This window comes from Phocoena sinus, chromosome 14 (genome assembly GCF_008692025.1).
Source record: "Phocoena sinus isolate mPhoSin1 chromosome 14, mPhoSin1.pri, whole genome shotgun sequence".
Taxonomy (NCBI): domain Eukaryota; kingdom Metazoa; phylum Chordata; class Mammalia; order Artiodactyla; family Phocoenidae; genus Phocoena; species Phocoena sinus.
In genome coordinates this window covers 40,276,856-40,293,274 of record NC_045776.1, presented here as the reverse complement: position 1 = coordinate 40,293,274, position 16,419 = coordinate 40,276,856, and the positions used below count along the sequence as shown (strand labels likewise).

Here is a 16,419-nt window from a genome sequence, read left to right as displayed (position 1 = left end):
AACAGTGTCCACCAGAAAACGGTCCTCAGCCACCATAGCTGCTAACATCTGTTTGTTTTTTTAATAGCACACATCTAATTGCTGGAATTTGGAGGTTTGGGAAAGAGGCTGTTTATTTTTTCTTTGACACAGAGAAAAGGAAACAGTGTTCTTTAGATCCGAAACAAAATGTTTCACCGGAAAACAGAATTTTTTATAGTGCACTCTCTTTTTTTAATTAAAGTATAGTTGATGTACAATATTATATAAGTTACAGGTATACAACATAGTGATGCCCAATTTTTAAAAGTTATACCTCATTTACAGTTTTTATAAAATATTGGCTGTATTCTGTGTTGTACACTATATCCTTATAGCTTATTCTATACATAATAGTTTGTAGCTGTTAATGTCCTACCCCTATATTGCCACTCCTCCCTTCCCTTTCCCCATTGGTAACCACTTGTTTGTTCTCTATATCTGTCTTACTGGAAAAAATTTGAACTCAACTCTCTTTAGTTATTTGCACTATCAACAATAGGTTTATGATAAAAGTGATCAACAAAACAAACATGTAAACAACTAAAGAATCATCACAGTTTTTTTAATTTAAAAATTTACCTGTGACCCATAAATTATCTCTAAATCTTGGTCCCTAATAGCTTTGCATACAGATTTTCATACCTTCTTGTTCTACAAATGAATTTAAAGGCCTGGTGTTACCTAGTCTGTCATCATGAAATATTTGAGTTGGGAAGGACCTAAGAAGGTCTTTTGGTTCAAGCCCTGAATTTCAGAGCACTTCTCAGGGTCAGGCCGGTAGAGAGTAGTAAGACGTGGATGAGGACTGTGACCACGTGCAAAAGGAGAGTCACACCATGGGCTCCAATCAGACTTAACCACCATACCTTGAATATGGCACTTACCCAAACCTGTCTGTGTAATAAACAACACAAACATAAACTCAAAGACATTCCCTCATGAAAATGTCATATGGATATTTCACAAGGCACTTGTAGTTAGCAAGTATAACATTCTTCCCATCTTTCAGTTTGGATGCAAGGTATATTTCAGGTAAATCTAACTCTGAGGCATAATTTTTATAATAAGTACAGATGCCTCTTCTCTCAAACTCTTGTCAGAGTTAGAGTGCCACTTACTTCCTCCATACAAAGAGACTAAATTAAGCAGATTCTCTATGGCTATATTTGGATTTTATCAAGTCCCTGTTGACTGTAGTCATGGATGTTTCTGGGGGTTCCACTCTAACCCTGCCCTTTGGCCGTATTAACATCTGGGCACTCAGCACATCTGGCCAGGGGGCAGGCCCTGCCTCTCAGCTGGGATCCAGTCTCCCCAGGTTTGTGCACCTGGCTAGAGGGGCAAACCCACCAAAGGCCTGAGTTATGGAAAGGAGACCTATAGAACTTGCATCTTGGTGGAGGCTGCTTGATGTGAAGAGATCACGTCATACTTTGGAAGAACAAAATAATTTAATGGAAGAAACAGAAATTCTTCCTTTTCAACGTATGGGATTTCTGGTCCTACTTTCACAGAGATGTTATAGAAACTCTTGCACATTCTACTACCATCACCCAGAAGGGATGAAAATGAAAAAAAGGAAAAAGGGATGTTTTACATCCTCCTCCTCAAAGGCATGTGAAAGTAAAATCACTGCTTGAAAGCATCTTTTGCCAAATAGGATCATGTAGGCCCTCGAGACTTACAAGAAAGTTAAGTCTAGTGTACACAGAAATATAACTGAATAAACCAACTTAGAAATAGTCATTCATCTACACCTCAGGGCACCCTGTCTCTGCCTGGAATGTTCTTTATAACTCTTCACTGGCCGTCCCATTCTCTAGTGGAAGGGTGGTGACTAGGAATTTTCATAAGCATTTTCACTGGTTCCCCCCAGTTAGCATTTGCTTTCCAAAGTATTTGGTTCCGTTAGGATGATACCATCTGGGAAGGCAACTTTATGTGCCTGGTTCACTGATGATGACTTTTCCAACTGATATTTCTTCCCTCCTTGATGTTGCTATCTTGGAACAGGCCAATAATTTTAACCATCCTCTGGCCCTGACTCGTGGGCATTCCCATGACCCCAGCCTAGCTCAAAGCTACACTAAGGAGTCTGGTTCTGTGGGGAACTTCTAGACTTTCGGCCCTCACTGTCAGCTGGTGGCCCACACATAAGGCTTGAGGCTTGAGACACCTAAATCCTAGCTGATTCACTTGCCTGCCTCCATATTCTGCACATTTCTTCTGCCTGGAAGAAGAAGTACACTCCCTTGAAGTATATTTCTTTAGATGCTTATGAACCATTTATACTTGTGCTAAGCACTTTTTAACAATTTGGGGATTTCAAAGATACCCTGACATCCCAGGTTAAGAAAACCTGCTGTGGGTGTTTAAATCTTTTAGTCATTTCAGACTTTCAAAGAGTTCCAAAACAATGACTTCTCACCAATTACTTTGGCCTTGAGTTCCCATTGAGGGGTGACCATGTGAAGCCGCCAAAGGGACTCCTTATTGTAGCTTTGACAGAGGTATTCTCCACCTGTTACATCCTTTCTGGGCCTCTTACTGAGAAGCCAACAGGAGAAATGTATTTAGTAGGGGAATGGGGGCAGCAAGATCAGAGCTTTGCTTTTCATGAACGCATAGTTTATTTTTATCTTAAGGGCATCATGACCTTTCTAAATGATCATATTTCCCTTTTTACTTTAGCCACAAGAAAGTGGAAAGCCAGGTTTGCAACCGAGATCTGGCAACTGAATAGGGTTATAGGATAGGCATTTCTGTGTGCTAATCTGACACTTTCTATGCACTAAGCTCTACATACACTGTTCCATACAGTAGCTGTAAAAAAAAAAATCCTGGGAGCTGGACATTACTATTATAGTCTTTTTATAGATAAAGAAACTGAGATCCACAGGAGTTAAATAACTTGCCCAGGATCCTGCACAATGAGCATCACAGGTATATTCTATCTCTGTTCCTTGGGTCTTAATTATCTCCTGCCTGTACTATTGTAATAAACACTTTCCTGATTCCCAGCCTCCGGTCCATCTACACTGCTATCAGATTTATCATCCTCCATTTTATTGTTCATTTAGTTCATTCATCTTGAGGATATTGCTATCAGTCCTACAACAGGAAGCCATTAGAGAATGAGTGACGTATCAGGTTAACACAGTGGATTAGATTGTCAAGTCAGATTCACATGATCTTACTCTAGTATTGAGCTTTACTCATAATTTCAAGAATACAGGCAATCAAGAGGCACAGATGAAGCAGAGAAAGGGCTGGAACATTCCATGTGGTTCCCTAGGTCTTTCCTTCCCATATTGGATGGAGTACCTGAGGGAAATTTTGCAAGGTGATCTAGTGAGGCTTCCCACTGCAGAACCATTAAAAGACAGCTAAAGAACTATGTTTGCAAAGACAATACCATGTTCTATAATGAAGAAAACATTAATGAAAACTGCAGAAGCAACTTGACACTACAAATCTTAAGAAAAACAAGTATAAATTCTCATATCTATCCCTTGCCTAAAAAATAAGCATCATATTATACACATAGCATTCTTTTCAAAGTATATAAAATTATTCTTCGAGAAAACTTATTAATATAAAGAGACTTTTTTTTTGTTTTTACCAATTAAAAATGGAATCATAATCTCTGATGCACGTCTGTGGTTTCCAGACTTGAATTTCATTAGACCAGCTTAATTTTTTTATTATTTTGGGGAAACAACATAAAGTTGAGTACTTTTTGTTTTACCATATAATGACATTTTTAAACTACCATCATCTGTTATTGCAAGTTTCATGAATGACAGTATATTTTTCAACTTTTCATTTTGAAAAAAATTTAAGCCTACAGAAGTGTTGTAAGAATATCACAATGAATTTCCTTCTACGCTTCACCTAGAGGTTGCAAACATTTTGCCACACCCTTCTGCATCTCCCTATATACGCTTATATATGTAAATTACATATGCATTATTGATGAGCCATTTGAGAGTAAATTGCAGACATTATAACACTTTATCCCTAAATACTTATGTATATATTTTCTAAGAAAAAAGAAGACATTCTCTTGTATAACCATGGTATCATCATCAAATTCAGGAAAGTTAATATTGTTATTTATTATTATCTAATATACAGTTCATATTAAAATTTTGCCTATTGTTCCAACGCTGTCCTAAAGGAAGTAGGTTTTAATGCACACAAAAAGCTAGAAATAATCTGACAGAATAAAAGGCATTCGTTCAGACGTGAATATTTTTAGCTCTATGAAAATAAAATCACTACTTAGTCCTTGTTTTCTCATTTTTCCTTGGAACAGTGGAGGCTACACCACAGATGTGTTACCCACATTTGGTAACCACGGGTATAAACACTTATAGAGAAGACATTATTAAATGATTTTTTAAAAATTATTATTATCATTATTAAATGATTTTTAAAAATGTAATTCGATCAAATGCATGAAAGAGTAAATGTCACGTTTTGAAAGAGTACTACTGTAAGATAAATGTACAAGTAAGGTTTTTTCAATGTTGGTTAATTATAGATTACTATAAGCTAACTCTTTCTGATAGTTTTTGGATGCTTCTCTTAATATTTCTTACCTATAATATTAGAAGTTTGCTTCAACCTTCTTCTCAAAGTGCTCTTATGATCAAAAGGCCAAAATTTATAGAACAGTATCTAGAAGAGAACTGGAAATAAATCAGAAACATTATCTACTCTTCTGCCAAGCCCTTCTGAGGATGTAGTTGGAACACCAGGTGCAGACAAGGTCAAAGAAAAAACAGCTAATGGGTTTGTCATTGAAGAATATTTTCGAATTGGGCAAGACTTCCAAAATTAGAACGCTACAGACCAGAAAGACCAAAGACTAAAATAAGATAGAATTAAAGTCTATAAAATTATGATGTGCCTTGTCCTCGGGATTCAGAAAAGAGGCAATTGTAGAGAAAATCAAAGGAAGGATTGCTCTGGAATAAGCTTTAAATGGCAATAAAAGCCCAAAATACAAATATTTTCAAAAAGAGTGATGTGTTTATAAGTTTTAAATTCATAATTCATTATAGAGAAGGCCTATATGAAAGCAAATTAAAAATGTCTCCTTTATATCCATAACCTGTCCTCCCACAAAATATCTTTTAATTGGATGAGTCATTGACCTAACTCAGTGTGACATTTTTATATTGTCAGTTTTTCATTTCAGAGTCCCTGCTATAGCTCCACTTAATATTGTGTCTGTGCCATTGAGATTAGGCATACTTAGTCATACATTAACACATACGTGGTTAAAGCATCACACACTTTTTAAAATATAATTTCCAATTTTCAAAATCAGACAGGAGCCTTTGGGGCAAGGAAAAGATGTATATATTACTTTTTCACTAATGGTCATGAAATAATAGATTTGAAATAGATTTGGAAAATATACTTCAGAAATGTGAATCATTAATATTCGTGTCCTTCATTGTTTTCATTCTTGCTGACAGCTGATAGAAGTTCTGCAAAACAAACCAAAATTAAGCAAACACAAACCTTGTAGATTGTTAGAACAATTGTATGGGAACTCCTTTTATTCTGACCTCACTCTATGCAGCCAAACCGAAGCCAGAAGATTTATATCGACTATAAAAACTATACCACGAATATTTCTCCTCTGAAAGGCACCACATTGCATACTAAGAATCGAAGAGATGAAAAATGTACTTTTCTAAATCCGATTTCCACATACTAAGGTAATCAGTGTTTTCTGTGAGATTTACAAAAGGGTCCTTGGTTTTGGAGGATCTGAGGGATTGGCCTTTTTCAGTGACAATTTGGTTTTTGTTTATTATCTCAAGGGAACCCAATGGCACAGCACAGGGCCCATGACATAATAAGCATTCAGAAAAGATTTCATTAAATAGTTAATTCAGGGTAGATGGGGGTAAATATCCAATAAGAGTTTAATTTTGTTTTAGTATGACTTTTAACAAATAAACATACACCCAAGCTATAATTGTTCATTCATTTGACATTTCCCTGCCTGGTAACCTATGTCAAAGACCCAGAGATGCCCTTTTTCTAGCGGTCCACAAGACTGGCAAATGTGATTAGCTCAGTGAATTGAATGCTGTTTCTGATGACACCTGCTTCTTTCTTAGACAGCGCAAGGATGAGCTGGAACAGAGAATGTCTGCTCTCCAGGAGAGCCGGAGAGAGCTAATGGTCCAGTTAGAAGGTCTCATGAAGCTACTAAAGGTAAGATGTTTCAAATAAATGTTTCCTAGACCTACAACTATGGCATTTGTAAAAAAAAAAAATGTTTAATTAAAAAAATAAAAGCAATTTGCACGTAATGTGCAATGGTTTTTTCAACTACTACATGTGAGTTCCTCCAAAATGTGGTTTCAAAGTCAGTTTTAGTATCTCTTCTTAGGCACATCAAATGATAGCAGTCAATTATAGGGCTCGTTCTTATCCATTTCCTGGAACCAGACTACTGAGGACCTTCATGGCACAACTTATTTCCAGTGGGCTCATTTACAGTTCCTTTTGTCCTTGGAAGTAGTAAAACTGGATTTATTTAGAAATATTTTACATTTCATAGCCTTCAGAAATTCTGAATAATCGAAACAGAAGCTAATATCTAATTCAGAAAATGAAGATACAGCCATTAAATAATTTTGGTGATTATAGCTTTATTAAGAGGAGTAACTTTGTTAATTTCAGTAAATGTTGTCAAATCTGTGTGGCTTTAGCAGCAAGTCACATAACTTCTCTGGGTTTCAAATGCAAATTGTAAATGGGAATATCTCCTTAACTTTTCTTCAGGTAGAGCATTTAATAAGATGATCTATAGAAGTCCTCTGCAGAGTGTTATAATAATAATTCTCATTGGGAAGCGGCATTCTTTCTTTCATAAACCTTATTCCCTTCTTCAGTATGCACTAAATTGCATTTCAACCCAAAAGCCGACTAATTATGGCCTCATGTCCATGACTGCCCCAGCAGAGGTTTCAGTGCTCTGTTGTCATCCTGCCTGATGTAAATAAGCACGAACCAGTATGGACTGAAACTGTGACACGCCAAAGGCAGGAACTAAAACTTCTGATAAAAGGACATAGGCAAAGTCTCTGGGACAATCATTTGTGAGACAAGATGTCCTGCCTTTCAGTCCCTGGATCTCCCACATCCCTGACACCCCATCATTTATTGTTTCTGTATTGTTTTCTTTCTTTCCCGTCCTTTCCTTCCCTTTCCTTTTCTTACTTTTCTTTCTCTCCCTCTTCCTTCCTTTCTTTATTTATTTTTTAATTAAAAAAAATTAAATAGTTAACAAATATTTGTTGGAACCTACTGTGTCCCAGGCACTGATGTAAGTGTAACACTTTTGTCTTTTGTTTTCTTTATTCTTTTATATTCCTTAGTCGACTTTTCCTGCCATCAGTGTCAGGAATGCTTTATCTTTACCAAACAAAGTTTACTTTTCATTGTATTAGACATATAAAGTGCAGAATTCAGTTTTTGTTGTACTATCTATGTTAAGACAGGACTAGATAAATAATAACCTCTTGCTGTTTCTGCCCTATTATCTCATTTGATGATATAAAAAAGCTCTTTCTGGTTTTTGTTTTTCCAAATCTACCAAATGAAGTGGGCCCATCCCATCTTTCCCTTCACTGAATGACAGGAAACTGAAAACAGCCCCCTGGTTCTACTTCTGTAGCTTCTGTCACTGTAGCAATGGGATAGGAGTCTATTTACCACCAGCTATCTTGGCATCAACGTAGCCTAATTAAGCATAGTCTATGGTATCAGGATGTACCAATAGCAGGATAGAGAGAGAAATCATGTTGAAGGATGGTTGGATGCATGGAGGAAAGAGATGGGTCTGTAGTCTCAAATATCCAAATAGACTTGGAACTAAAGTCACCAGGAGAAGAGGCTTGACCTGCCATCAAAGCCACATTGAGGTTTCCCCCACCTTCATTCCTTCACACTGTGTACCTGCTCTTATTGGAACCCTGGGTAATCTAACTATTATTGATTCGATCTTTCTGTAGGAAGAAGAATTGAAGCAGGGAGTAAGTTATGTCCCCTACTGCAGGTCTTAACTAACAGTGGAGGGGCCTGCCGTCCTGCCGTTTTTCTCATTGCTTTCGCCTCTAATGTATGTTCATGCTTCAGTTTGGAAAGAGAAAAAAAAATTATACTAATTTGCTTCCTTTTCAATGTAGTGCTTGATTGGAGACATATAAAATTTAGCATTTTTTATAACTATCACTACCGTCAACATCAAAAGAAGAGCTATTATGTCCTTTAGAACAGGGAACACGCTTTAACCTGTTGGAGACTTTTTAGACCTCCAGGGGTCTAAGTTTCAAACCAGTCTCATGCTCTTCTGGGTTGTTGATCAGACCCTTCTCTTCATAGAAAGACACTCACCACAATCACTAACATTACACTAGGTAGAATCCACAGCATCAGAAGCTAACCTCAACATCCTCTCATGCTGTGAATATTCAGTTCAGTTTCCATTTTACTGGAAAGATGTGGAACTTCTTTTTGTAAAAACCAGCCAATTACATCTCCTTTCATTGCATAATGTTTAAGCCCTGCTCCCCACTGCTCACCGTTATGTGTTCAGTCTAATAAGAGAAAGACTGTACTCCGTAACTGTTCACTTCCCAAACCAGAATCCCTACCATTGGTTGACAGTCATCTCCAAAGAATAGGTAACTTTCAGCCTTTCTCGTACCACCAAGCACCTTTCTGCTGTAGGAGTTCACAAGGTGTTACATACATCTTCCCTGGAAATAGGAGCCTTGTGACTGACTGTCTAACTGTAGCCTGAACTGAAGCCCCCTGTCTGGCCATGTAGCCAGTTGCAGAAGCCAGCAGAGGGAGCAGCGTACTCAAAATACAATAATAATAAAACAATGGCAAAATAAAAGCAGCTTTCATTTCAAGTGCATGTACCAAGCTGTGTATAACAATATATCCCACTTACTGGTCTTATCAAAAAGTTTTATGGTATTTCCATGGATCCATTAGAACCACAGCCTATCTGATTTCAACGTACCTTTTCATTCTTCTGTATTCTCTTTCCTGTTATTCACTGTGCGTGTTTGTGTGTAACAAAAAATGTTTGCAAGATGCTGGACACATTTTTACCCTTCATTCCCAAGGTCTGTAAAAAAGGAAAGTGTAAAACAAATCTGTAATGTCAGACAATAAAGACAATGTATTACATTATTTGTATTTTGTGAAAAAAATTACTTCACTAAACTGAAGTCAAATTTTAATGAGAGACAGTCCCCCTGGGTAAAAGACACACATTTGCTGCTTGTATTATTGCCCATAAATGCATACATGGGGTATTGCTGTTGTACGTACAACACACTTAGATCATGGTTAAAAAAAAATGCCATCTCATGGTGCTTCTCTGCAAACAGCCTCTTTTCTTTCCTGTCTCTTACTCAGTGTGTGCATAGAAAAAGGAAATAAGGCTCACATATAACCTTCCTTCTCCTAGTGGAGAGAGTAGGCAACCATCCTGCAGCCAGTCAGCCCTGCTTTAGCCATTTCCCTCGGGGACCCTGTCTCTACCATTTCCAAGGCAGCACATTCCTGAAAGGCTCGGTGGACCAGGAAGTTCATAAACAGATGAATGCGTAGAGCCAAACCATGGCAGCGCCCATAAGAGCATTACTGCCTTTTTTCCCTCCAGCTCCTCCCCACTGGGACCTCAACAGCTGCCACATCTTTGAAAGTCAGCCAGCAGTGGGTACTGCTGCCTAGGTACTTAAGGACCATTATTGGCAACACCCAGATGTCAGCAATGCGTTGTCTGGGTGGGGAGAGTGTTTGCGGGTCTTACTCATTTCTTTGCTTACATAGTCAAGCCTCTTTTCAAAAAGGACCCGAGGCAGCTTACAACTAGAGACATAAACAGTGACTTCATAAAATGGAAATAGAAAAATCGAAAACTGAAGAAGATGCAAATGTGCTAATCATAAGGGACGAGGGTGTCACTCTGAGCTTTCTAGCAGTGAGGCAAAAAAAAAAGGAAAACATAATTGGTGGTTTTATCAGAACAGAAATGCCAGTTCTCAAGGGACCAAAGTTTCTGTTGGCATAAAATATAAAATGAAGTTTTCACTCAGAGCTTCGTAGAAGTAGTGAATAATAAAACAGACACACGCAGTAGATTTCGTGTGGCTGATTCTTAGACTGACCTTCAGTGAAAATTAAAGACAGAACCCCATATGTCCCAATCCTGCAGAGGCAGTTCTACAAGGAAATAAACAAATGCCATCCAAATTTATAGACTTCTCATGGTATAACATGATCTAAGGAGAGAATTTAGAAGTTTTAGTCTGGCATCTGCTTCTAAATTCTGTTTTTATTTATGAGCCTTTCCCCTTTGGCGACATTCTCTTTGTAAAATCAGATTTAAGACGCCACACACAACAAATTGTGCTTGATTTAATAACCTCTACTTGCTTTATCATAAGTCTGTGTGGTTCAATGTATTTTATTATACTGGTATATATGGTTCCTACTTACGCTGTTTCTTGTTAGAGGTAATGCATGAATTTTTCCCCCTTGAGGAGAGAACATGAACTTTTTTTTAAATGGTGCCTGTAATATAATGATTATGGTATCATAAGCAATAAATTTTTTTTACAAACTTGAATCGAAATGATCCTACCCTCTTTCTTCTTTGTGTATTTGTAAGATTTATTGAAGGGACCATAAAAAGAACACTCATAAAAAAGTTTAATAACAAAGGCGGCTGGGATATAATAACAGTGACAGCATGTTCCAGAGTTTCTGGTATCCTTCCAGTGCCAAATTCTATGACCTGGTCTAAAACCAAGTATCCTTTAGTTCAGAAGGTAGGGTCTCAATAATAATTTTCTAAGAAACATTACTGGAGCTAGACCTGAGTTATGGTGGTCCCAGCTCCTCACTTACCACTATAAGATCTTGAATAAGTCAGTTAACTTCCTAGCAATTTATTTCAAACATACCGATAATACATGGCTCACAGGGCTGTTGTATAGATTTTAAAAGATAACAAATGTGGAACCACTTTGTGAAATACTATATGCAAGTCAGATATAAGCATAAATGTATGTATATATGTATACACATACACAGGAGAACGTATAAACTTTTCTAATTTGGCCCACATTTTACACACATGCACACATACACACACTCGCTTCTCTTCCTTACATTAACTTGTTAGTTAATTGTCTCAATCAAGGGAAGAAAGTCACACATCATTTCAAATTCCATTTCCTGCTCCCATTCTCTTCTCTATTTACTACTGGATGGCCCAATTAACTCGGGAAATCATAGTCATTCAGGTTCCTACTTCTTCCAAATATATTATGGAACATGAACAGGCCAGAAATGACAGATTTTAACAGTTTAGGTTCACCTTCCATTATTTCCCCTGCTCATCCTCTCTTATGGGTTTTCTGTGGAGTAGTGAAGCGATCAGAAATGAGGGCAGGTGGGGATCATTCACATCATAAATAATCAACTGCAATATTAGGACTAACATCTGTGTTCAAAAGCATACCTTCCCAGCCTCTGTCTCTCTTTCTCTTTCTCTCTCTCTCTCTCATACTTCTTTTAAATTAGGAGTTGTTTAATTAATTCTAGAAAAGTAAAAATTGCTTCTGTGCTTAAAAGCCTTAGAAAATGACGCTTTAGTTCACGATAAAGACTAAGCCCCTTTTATGACACTGGAGGCCCCCAAACCTTCTCAGCCTCATCCCAGTCCACTCCCCACAGAGAACCTGCTGCATCAACCCCACTGGCCTTCCCATTGTGTCTTCAGTACCCCTCACAATCCCCACGCCTTGCCCTTGATACTCCAAGCCCTGGAATGCTCTTCTCTCCCCCACCCCAGTACTTGCTCTTTTCTGCCTGGAAATCTCTGCTATAAGACCCAGGGCAAATGGTGCCGCCTGTCTGACCAGTCAGAATTAGTCATCTCATCTGTATCCCCACAAGAAGCCCTATGATGATAATCAGTCAGTGTGTACTGGAAGAAAGGATGAAGAGAGGGTTGAATGTAGCTAAACAGGCTGCTACGTAAAACCAGGCCTGACCGCACTGCATTCTCCCCCAAACCTGAGAGGCTGACTTTCGGGGGCGGGGTACCTGGGTGGGGGAGGGTCCATAGTACCACCTCCTCCTGTCTCATGGTCATCTGCTCTGCCATTTCTCCAGACAGTACTGGCTCCACAATTAGACATTAGGCACTTTCCTTGAAGCATTCCTCCTTTCTGATGCTGAGTGGAAACCCAAATACTTCCTGGAAAAAAATCGGAAAATTTATGGATCTTGTCAGACTTTTTAAAAATTGATACAACAGCAGGTTGAGTGGACTCAGAGAATGGAGGGTAGAAATGAATTTTTCATTTATTCTCTAGGAAGAGAACAATTTTAAATTTGCCAAGTATGATGTATGTTTTCCTTCTTCCATAAATCACCCCTCTTCTCGGGAATTTGAGATCTATATATTGATCTGCATGGACCATTGTCCCTTAAGTCTTTGCTCCATTAATCACCGGATAACTTCCAGGAAAGGACATTCACAGAGATTATTCATTCTAACTCTTCTAAAGTTGTTAGCCGACAACCATGCTTCATGACCAGACCAGAGGCCACCATTCTATAGGGGCCACACCTGTGAAAATGAAACTCTGTGACATCTTCACTAATCTACCCCAAAGCCAAGAGGCAACTGCCATTCCCTAGTGGTCCTGCAAGAACAGCAGAAAGGAAGAACAGAGATGGTGTTCCCAGCAATGCCTACTATGCATCAAACTGGCCGGTGTCCTGACAAAGGGTGATGGGGCCCTGATCACCCAGGGAGCCAGGGTTCTACCCCCAAGTCTGGGTAAAGACTGGTCATGACTGGGGAGTTACAAATTGTAGGAAAGATGCAGTGAATCTTTACTTCAGCGTAGAATCTTCCACCTAAATTCTTCATATAATCAGACTGCTTGAAGTTGCACCAGTCGGAGATTCATTTAGGAGTTGGTGGCTATTAGCCATTCACACATTGGTGTAATTTAGACTCCATCAATTGTTTTTCCCTTAACATGTAACCACAGTCCATTATTTTTCTCTTAACGCAAGACCGCTGATGGGAGTTTTGAAGACAGGAAACAGGCAGAAAGGTGTAGGAAAAGTTGCCTTTGGAGACAAGGTGTTAAGCAAGAAGAGGTGGGGCCGGTGCGGTACCCAAAGGGGAGGGGGGAACCCCACAAGCACCCTATACTGCAGAGCCTGGTGGCACAGGTATGAGCAGGGCTGGCGTATACTACAGCCCCAGCACAGCCGTCAAATATTGAAAAGCAGGCCCACAGCCCCATATCTGAAATCACTGGGTCCAGAGATGCTCCGGAACTCAGAATCTTTGAGGCTTTAGAAATGCAATCCAGTGCAGACACCACATAAGTAGCCTCACATTAATTATGAAACAACATGTGTTGCCCATTGGATTTCACATTTGCAGATAAGAGACTGTGGACCTGTATTTCTGTACTGGCTGATAACCAGCCTGAAGGTTGCTTGCTCCACCCTGGGCACTGACCCAGTAACTAGAAGGTACTGCCTGGCCCAGCAGAAAGCCCTAGGCCACTGCTCCGTCACCACTCCCTAGTGAGTCTGTGTCCTACGCCTTCTGAATCTTCAGGTTGTTAGTGAAGGTATATTATGAGACATAGATGGAAATATGTGACGGTTGGTCACAGTGCCCACAATTCTGAGGAGTAGCTGTGGTGCCCTGGGGAAGCCCTGGCCTTGTAGCCTAAAGTCGGGGGATCCATTTTATCTCTGTCCTTCACTAGCTCAGAGACCTTGGGTAACTATCACCTCTGATCCTAGCTTGCTAACCTGAAAAATGAGAGTAATAATACCTCTGTATGGTTGTTGAGAGGATTAAGTGAAGTAGATGGGATTCAAATGCTTTCTAGTCTGCCAATTGCTATTCAGATATAAGCTACTATCATTCCTAGCACTGATTAGTGGGAGAATAAAACAAAACTAGGTATGTAAATGTGCTTTAGAGACTGTAAATTACATACAAAAATGGAGTTTTATCATTATTGTGAATCTCCTATCACAGAAGAGGATTGGCTGGCTTCCAGGGTTGAGAAGGTAAGCCACCCTGTGTAGCCAAGAGGAGCCTTCTTCCTTCAACCCCTCTGTCCAACTTCCCATCATCACCAGTCCCTCCTCCCAGCTGCACCTGGTTCCTTGGTAAAAAGATCAGATGAGAAAGGGCAAGGAGCTCTGCTGAGGAGCCTGTCTTGAAAAGGATGTGCAGGACGGGTTGCCAGGGAGAGGCACTTGATCTCAGGGTACCTAACCAACACCTGTCTCCTTTGAAGGATCCGTCACCAGCCATAGGCCATCCAGGTCCCCCCACTCGAGGGCAGGCCCCAGCTCGGACACTCTAGCTCCATCTCCTGGGCAATTCTTTTCACCTCTCTGAGCATTGTGGTCCATAACCGCACACTTAGCATAATGGGACCTACTTCAGTGGGTCATGGAGAGAAACCCATGAGGATGTACATGAGAACCTTGTGTACATGGCAGAGCATGACTCAAACATGAGGTCACTTATTGGTGTGGGAAGCAAGGAAATGCCCAGGTACCTCAGAAGCAGAGGTTTCGTGGTAATGACATTGAGCTGCCCAAGTTTGCTGGGGGAAACCAGACCCATCCTCGAGCAGGCTGGGGCAAGGGGCTGCAAAGCATCACAAGCAGGCAATCTTCTCTTCCTTGGGCCCGACAGGCCACTCCAAGGTACTGTTGTGAGTGAGAGTGGAATCCTCAGCGCCTCGAGCATCACATGAGTTATTTTCTGTTTTGCTTCGTTTTTAATTTGGGATTTTTCTCAATTTATAGATTTGACTTTTATGTGTGATGCTGAGCCCTGGAAAGCTAACAGCATGGCATTTTACAAGATTGATGTTGTGTGTTTTAACTGCAAGTAGCTGAACCCACAGCAAAGACCTAAATCGAATATTCCAGAGCACGGCTCTGGTGGTGCATGTCTGGGGTTTGAATGGGGTGATGATGAATCTCTGGGCCTTGCTGTGGAAGAGTCCTCACTCTCCCTGGCCAGACCCAGTGGACTGGAGTGGAATTTATGTGAATACCTAATCTGTTATATATGCACTTCTTACATTTTCTTATTCGTGCTGACTTTACTTCCTTTGTAAACTAATTATTAAAACAGGAAATGTTTCCAAGAGACCTCATTGTAGAACCAAGACTGCGAAATTCAAGGTTTGACAGCCTCAGAATTATTTCATGGCAAGGGCTGAAATGAGGAGATAAATGGCTTTGAAGTTGTTTTCTCCTTTTTTCTTTACTCATTTTAAAATCCCACTGTTCTTGCTGCCAGAATACTGCTTTTTCATAGGCAAAGAGGACAATTCCTACAGGAAACATTACCCAAAAATTAGAAACCAGTATTTCTTTTTTCTCTTCCCCATTTGAATCCCTGAATCACAGAGCAATTCGACAAAGACAACTTTTACTGTAAAACAGGGATTAAACAATTTACACTTCATTTGATTCTTTATTTGAGACTTAACATATGCAATATGGCATGACATGATTGGAATTATAAATTATCCTCTACAGATGATGCCAGGACAAGACAGGTTGAAAGTTTAGGAAGAATGTAAACCACATCCATCCCTAACAGTCTCCGAGTTTATATTTAAAACCTTCTCCTAATGTCTTTTTATTCTATATAGAGCTTCCTTCAAGGAGAACATAAACACACCTTGTAATTATCACTGCTTAACAGTAGCTTCATTACATGGGCAAACATCTCCTATATTACAGAACAATGAATGCAGTACTAATATTCTTAGCTTTCAGTTTGTAACCAAAACTTCAGATCATGTACAGTAAGGTCCTAAATTATCTGCACCTGCAACTCAGGTTGAGCAGTTACCATCTTAATTACCTAGGATTTCCACCTACTTTGGAATTTCATTGTCACTGTCTTTAACATTTGACTGAGACACTGGGAAGGGCATTTGGCATCTTCTTGCGAAAACAATTAATGACTTGCATTGTCTCTCCAGACCCAGGGGGCAGGCTCTCCCCGCTCCTCCCCCAGCCACACCATCAGCAGGCCCATCCCCATGCCCGTCCGGTCAGCTTCCGCCTGCTCCACCCCAACCCACACGCCTCAGGACTCTCTCACAGGGGTAGGGGGAGACGTACAGGAGGCGTTTGCACAAAGTAAGTGGCTTTATTTGTGTGTGTGTGTTCTGCTTTTCTGTTGCAAATAAGTCGCCAAGGATTGCATGATCTAGAGTTACCAGAGCCTCACCGTGGATGCTCTAGTGTATTCCACAG

General features: G+C 39.7%; 1 protein-coding gene across 7 annotated transcripts in view; it reads left to right on the top strand.

The window, feature by feature from the left end:
- DTNA (dystrobrevin alpha) overlaps positions 1–16,419 on the top strand; it is a 297,328-nt gene that overhangs the window by 265,529 nt on the left and 15,380 nt on the right. For 6 of the 7 annotated variants that reach the window (XM_032603037.1, XM_032603036.1, XM_032603038.1 and 3 more), the window contains 2 exons: positions 6,165–6,261; positions 16,143–16,302. In XM_032603037.1, the coding sequence (XP_032458928.1) occupies positions 6,165–6,261; positions 16,143–16,302 (257 nt within the window). Of the gene's footprint in view, positions 1–6,164; positions 6,262–8,066; positions 10,703–16,142; positions 16,303–16,419 lie in introns of those variants that run through there. The other variant, XM_032603039.1, reaches the window with a different exon arrangement.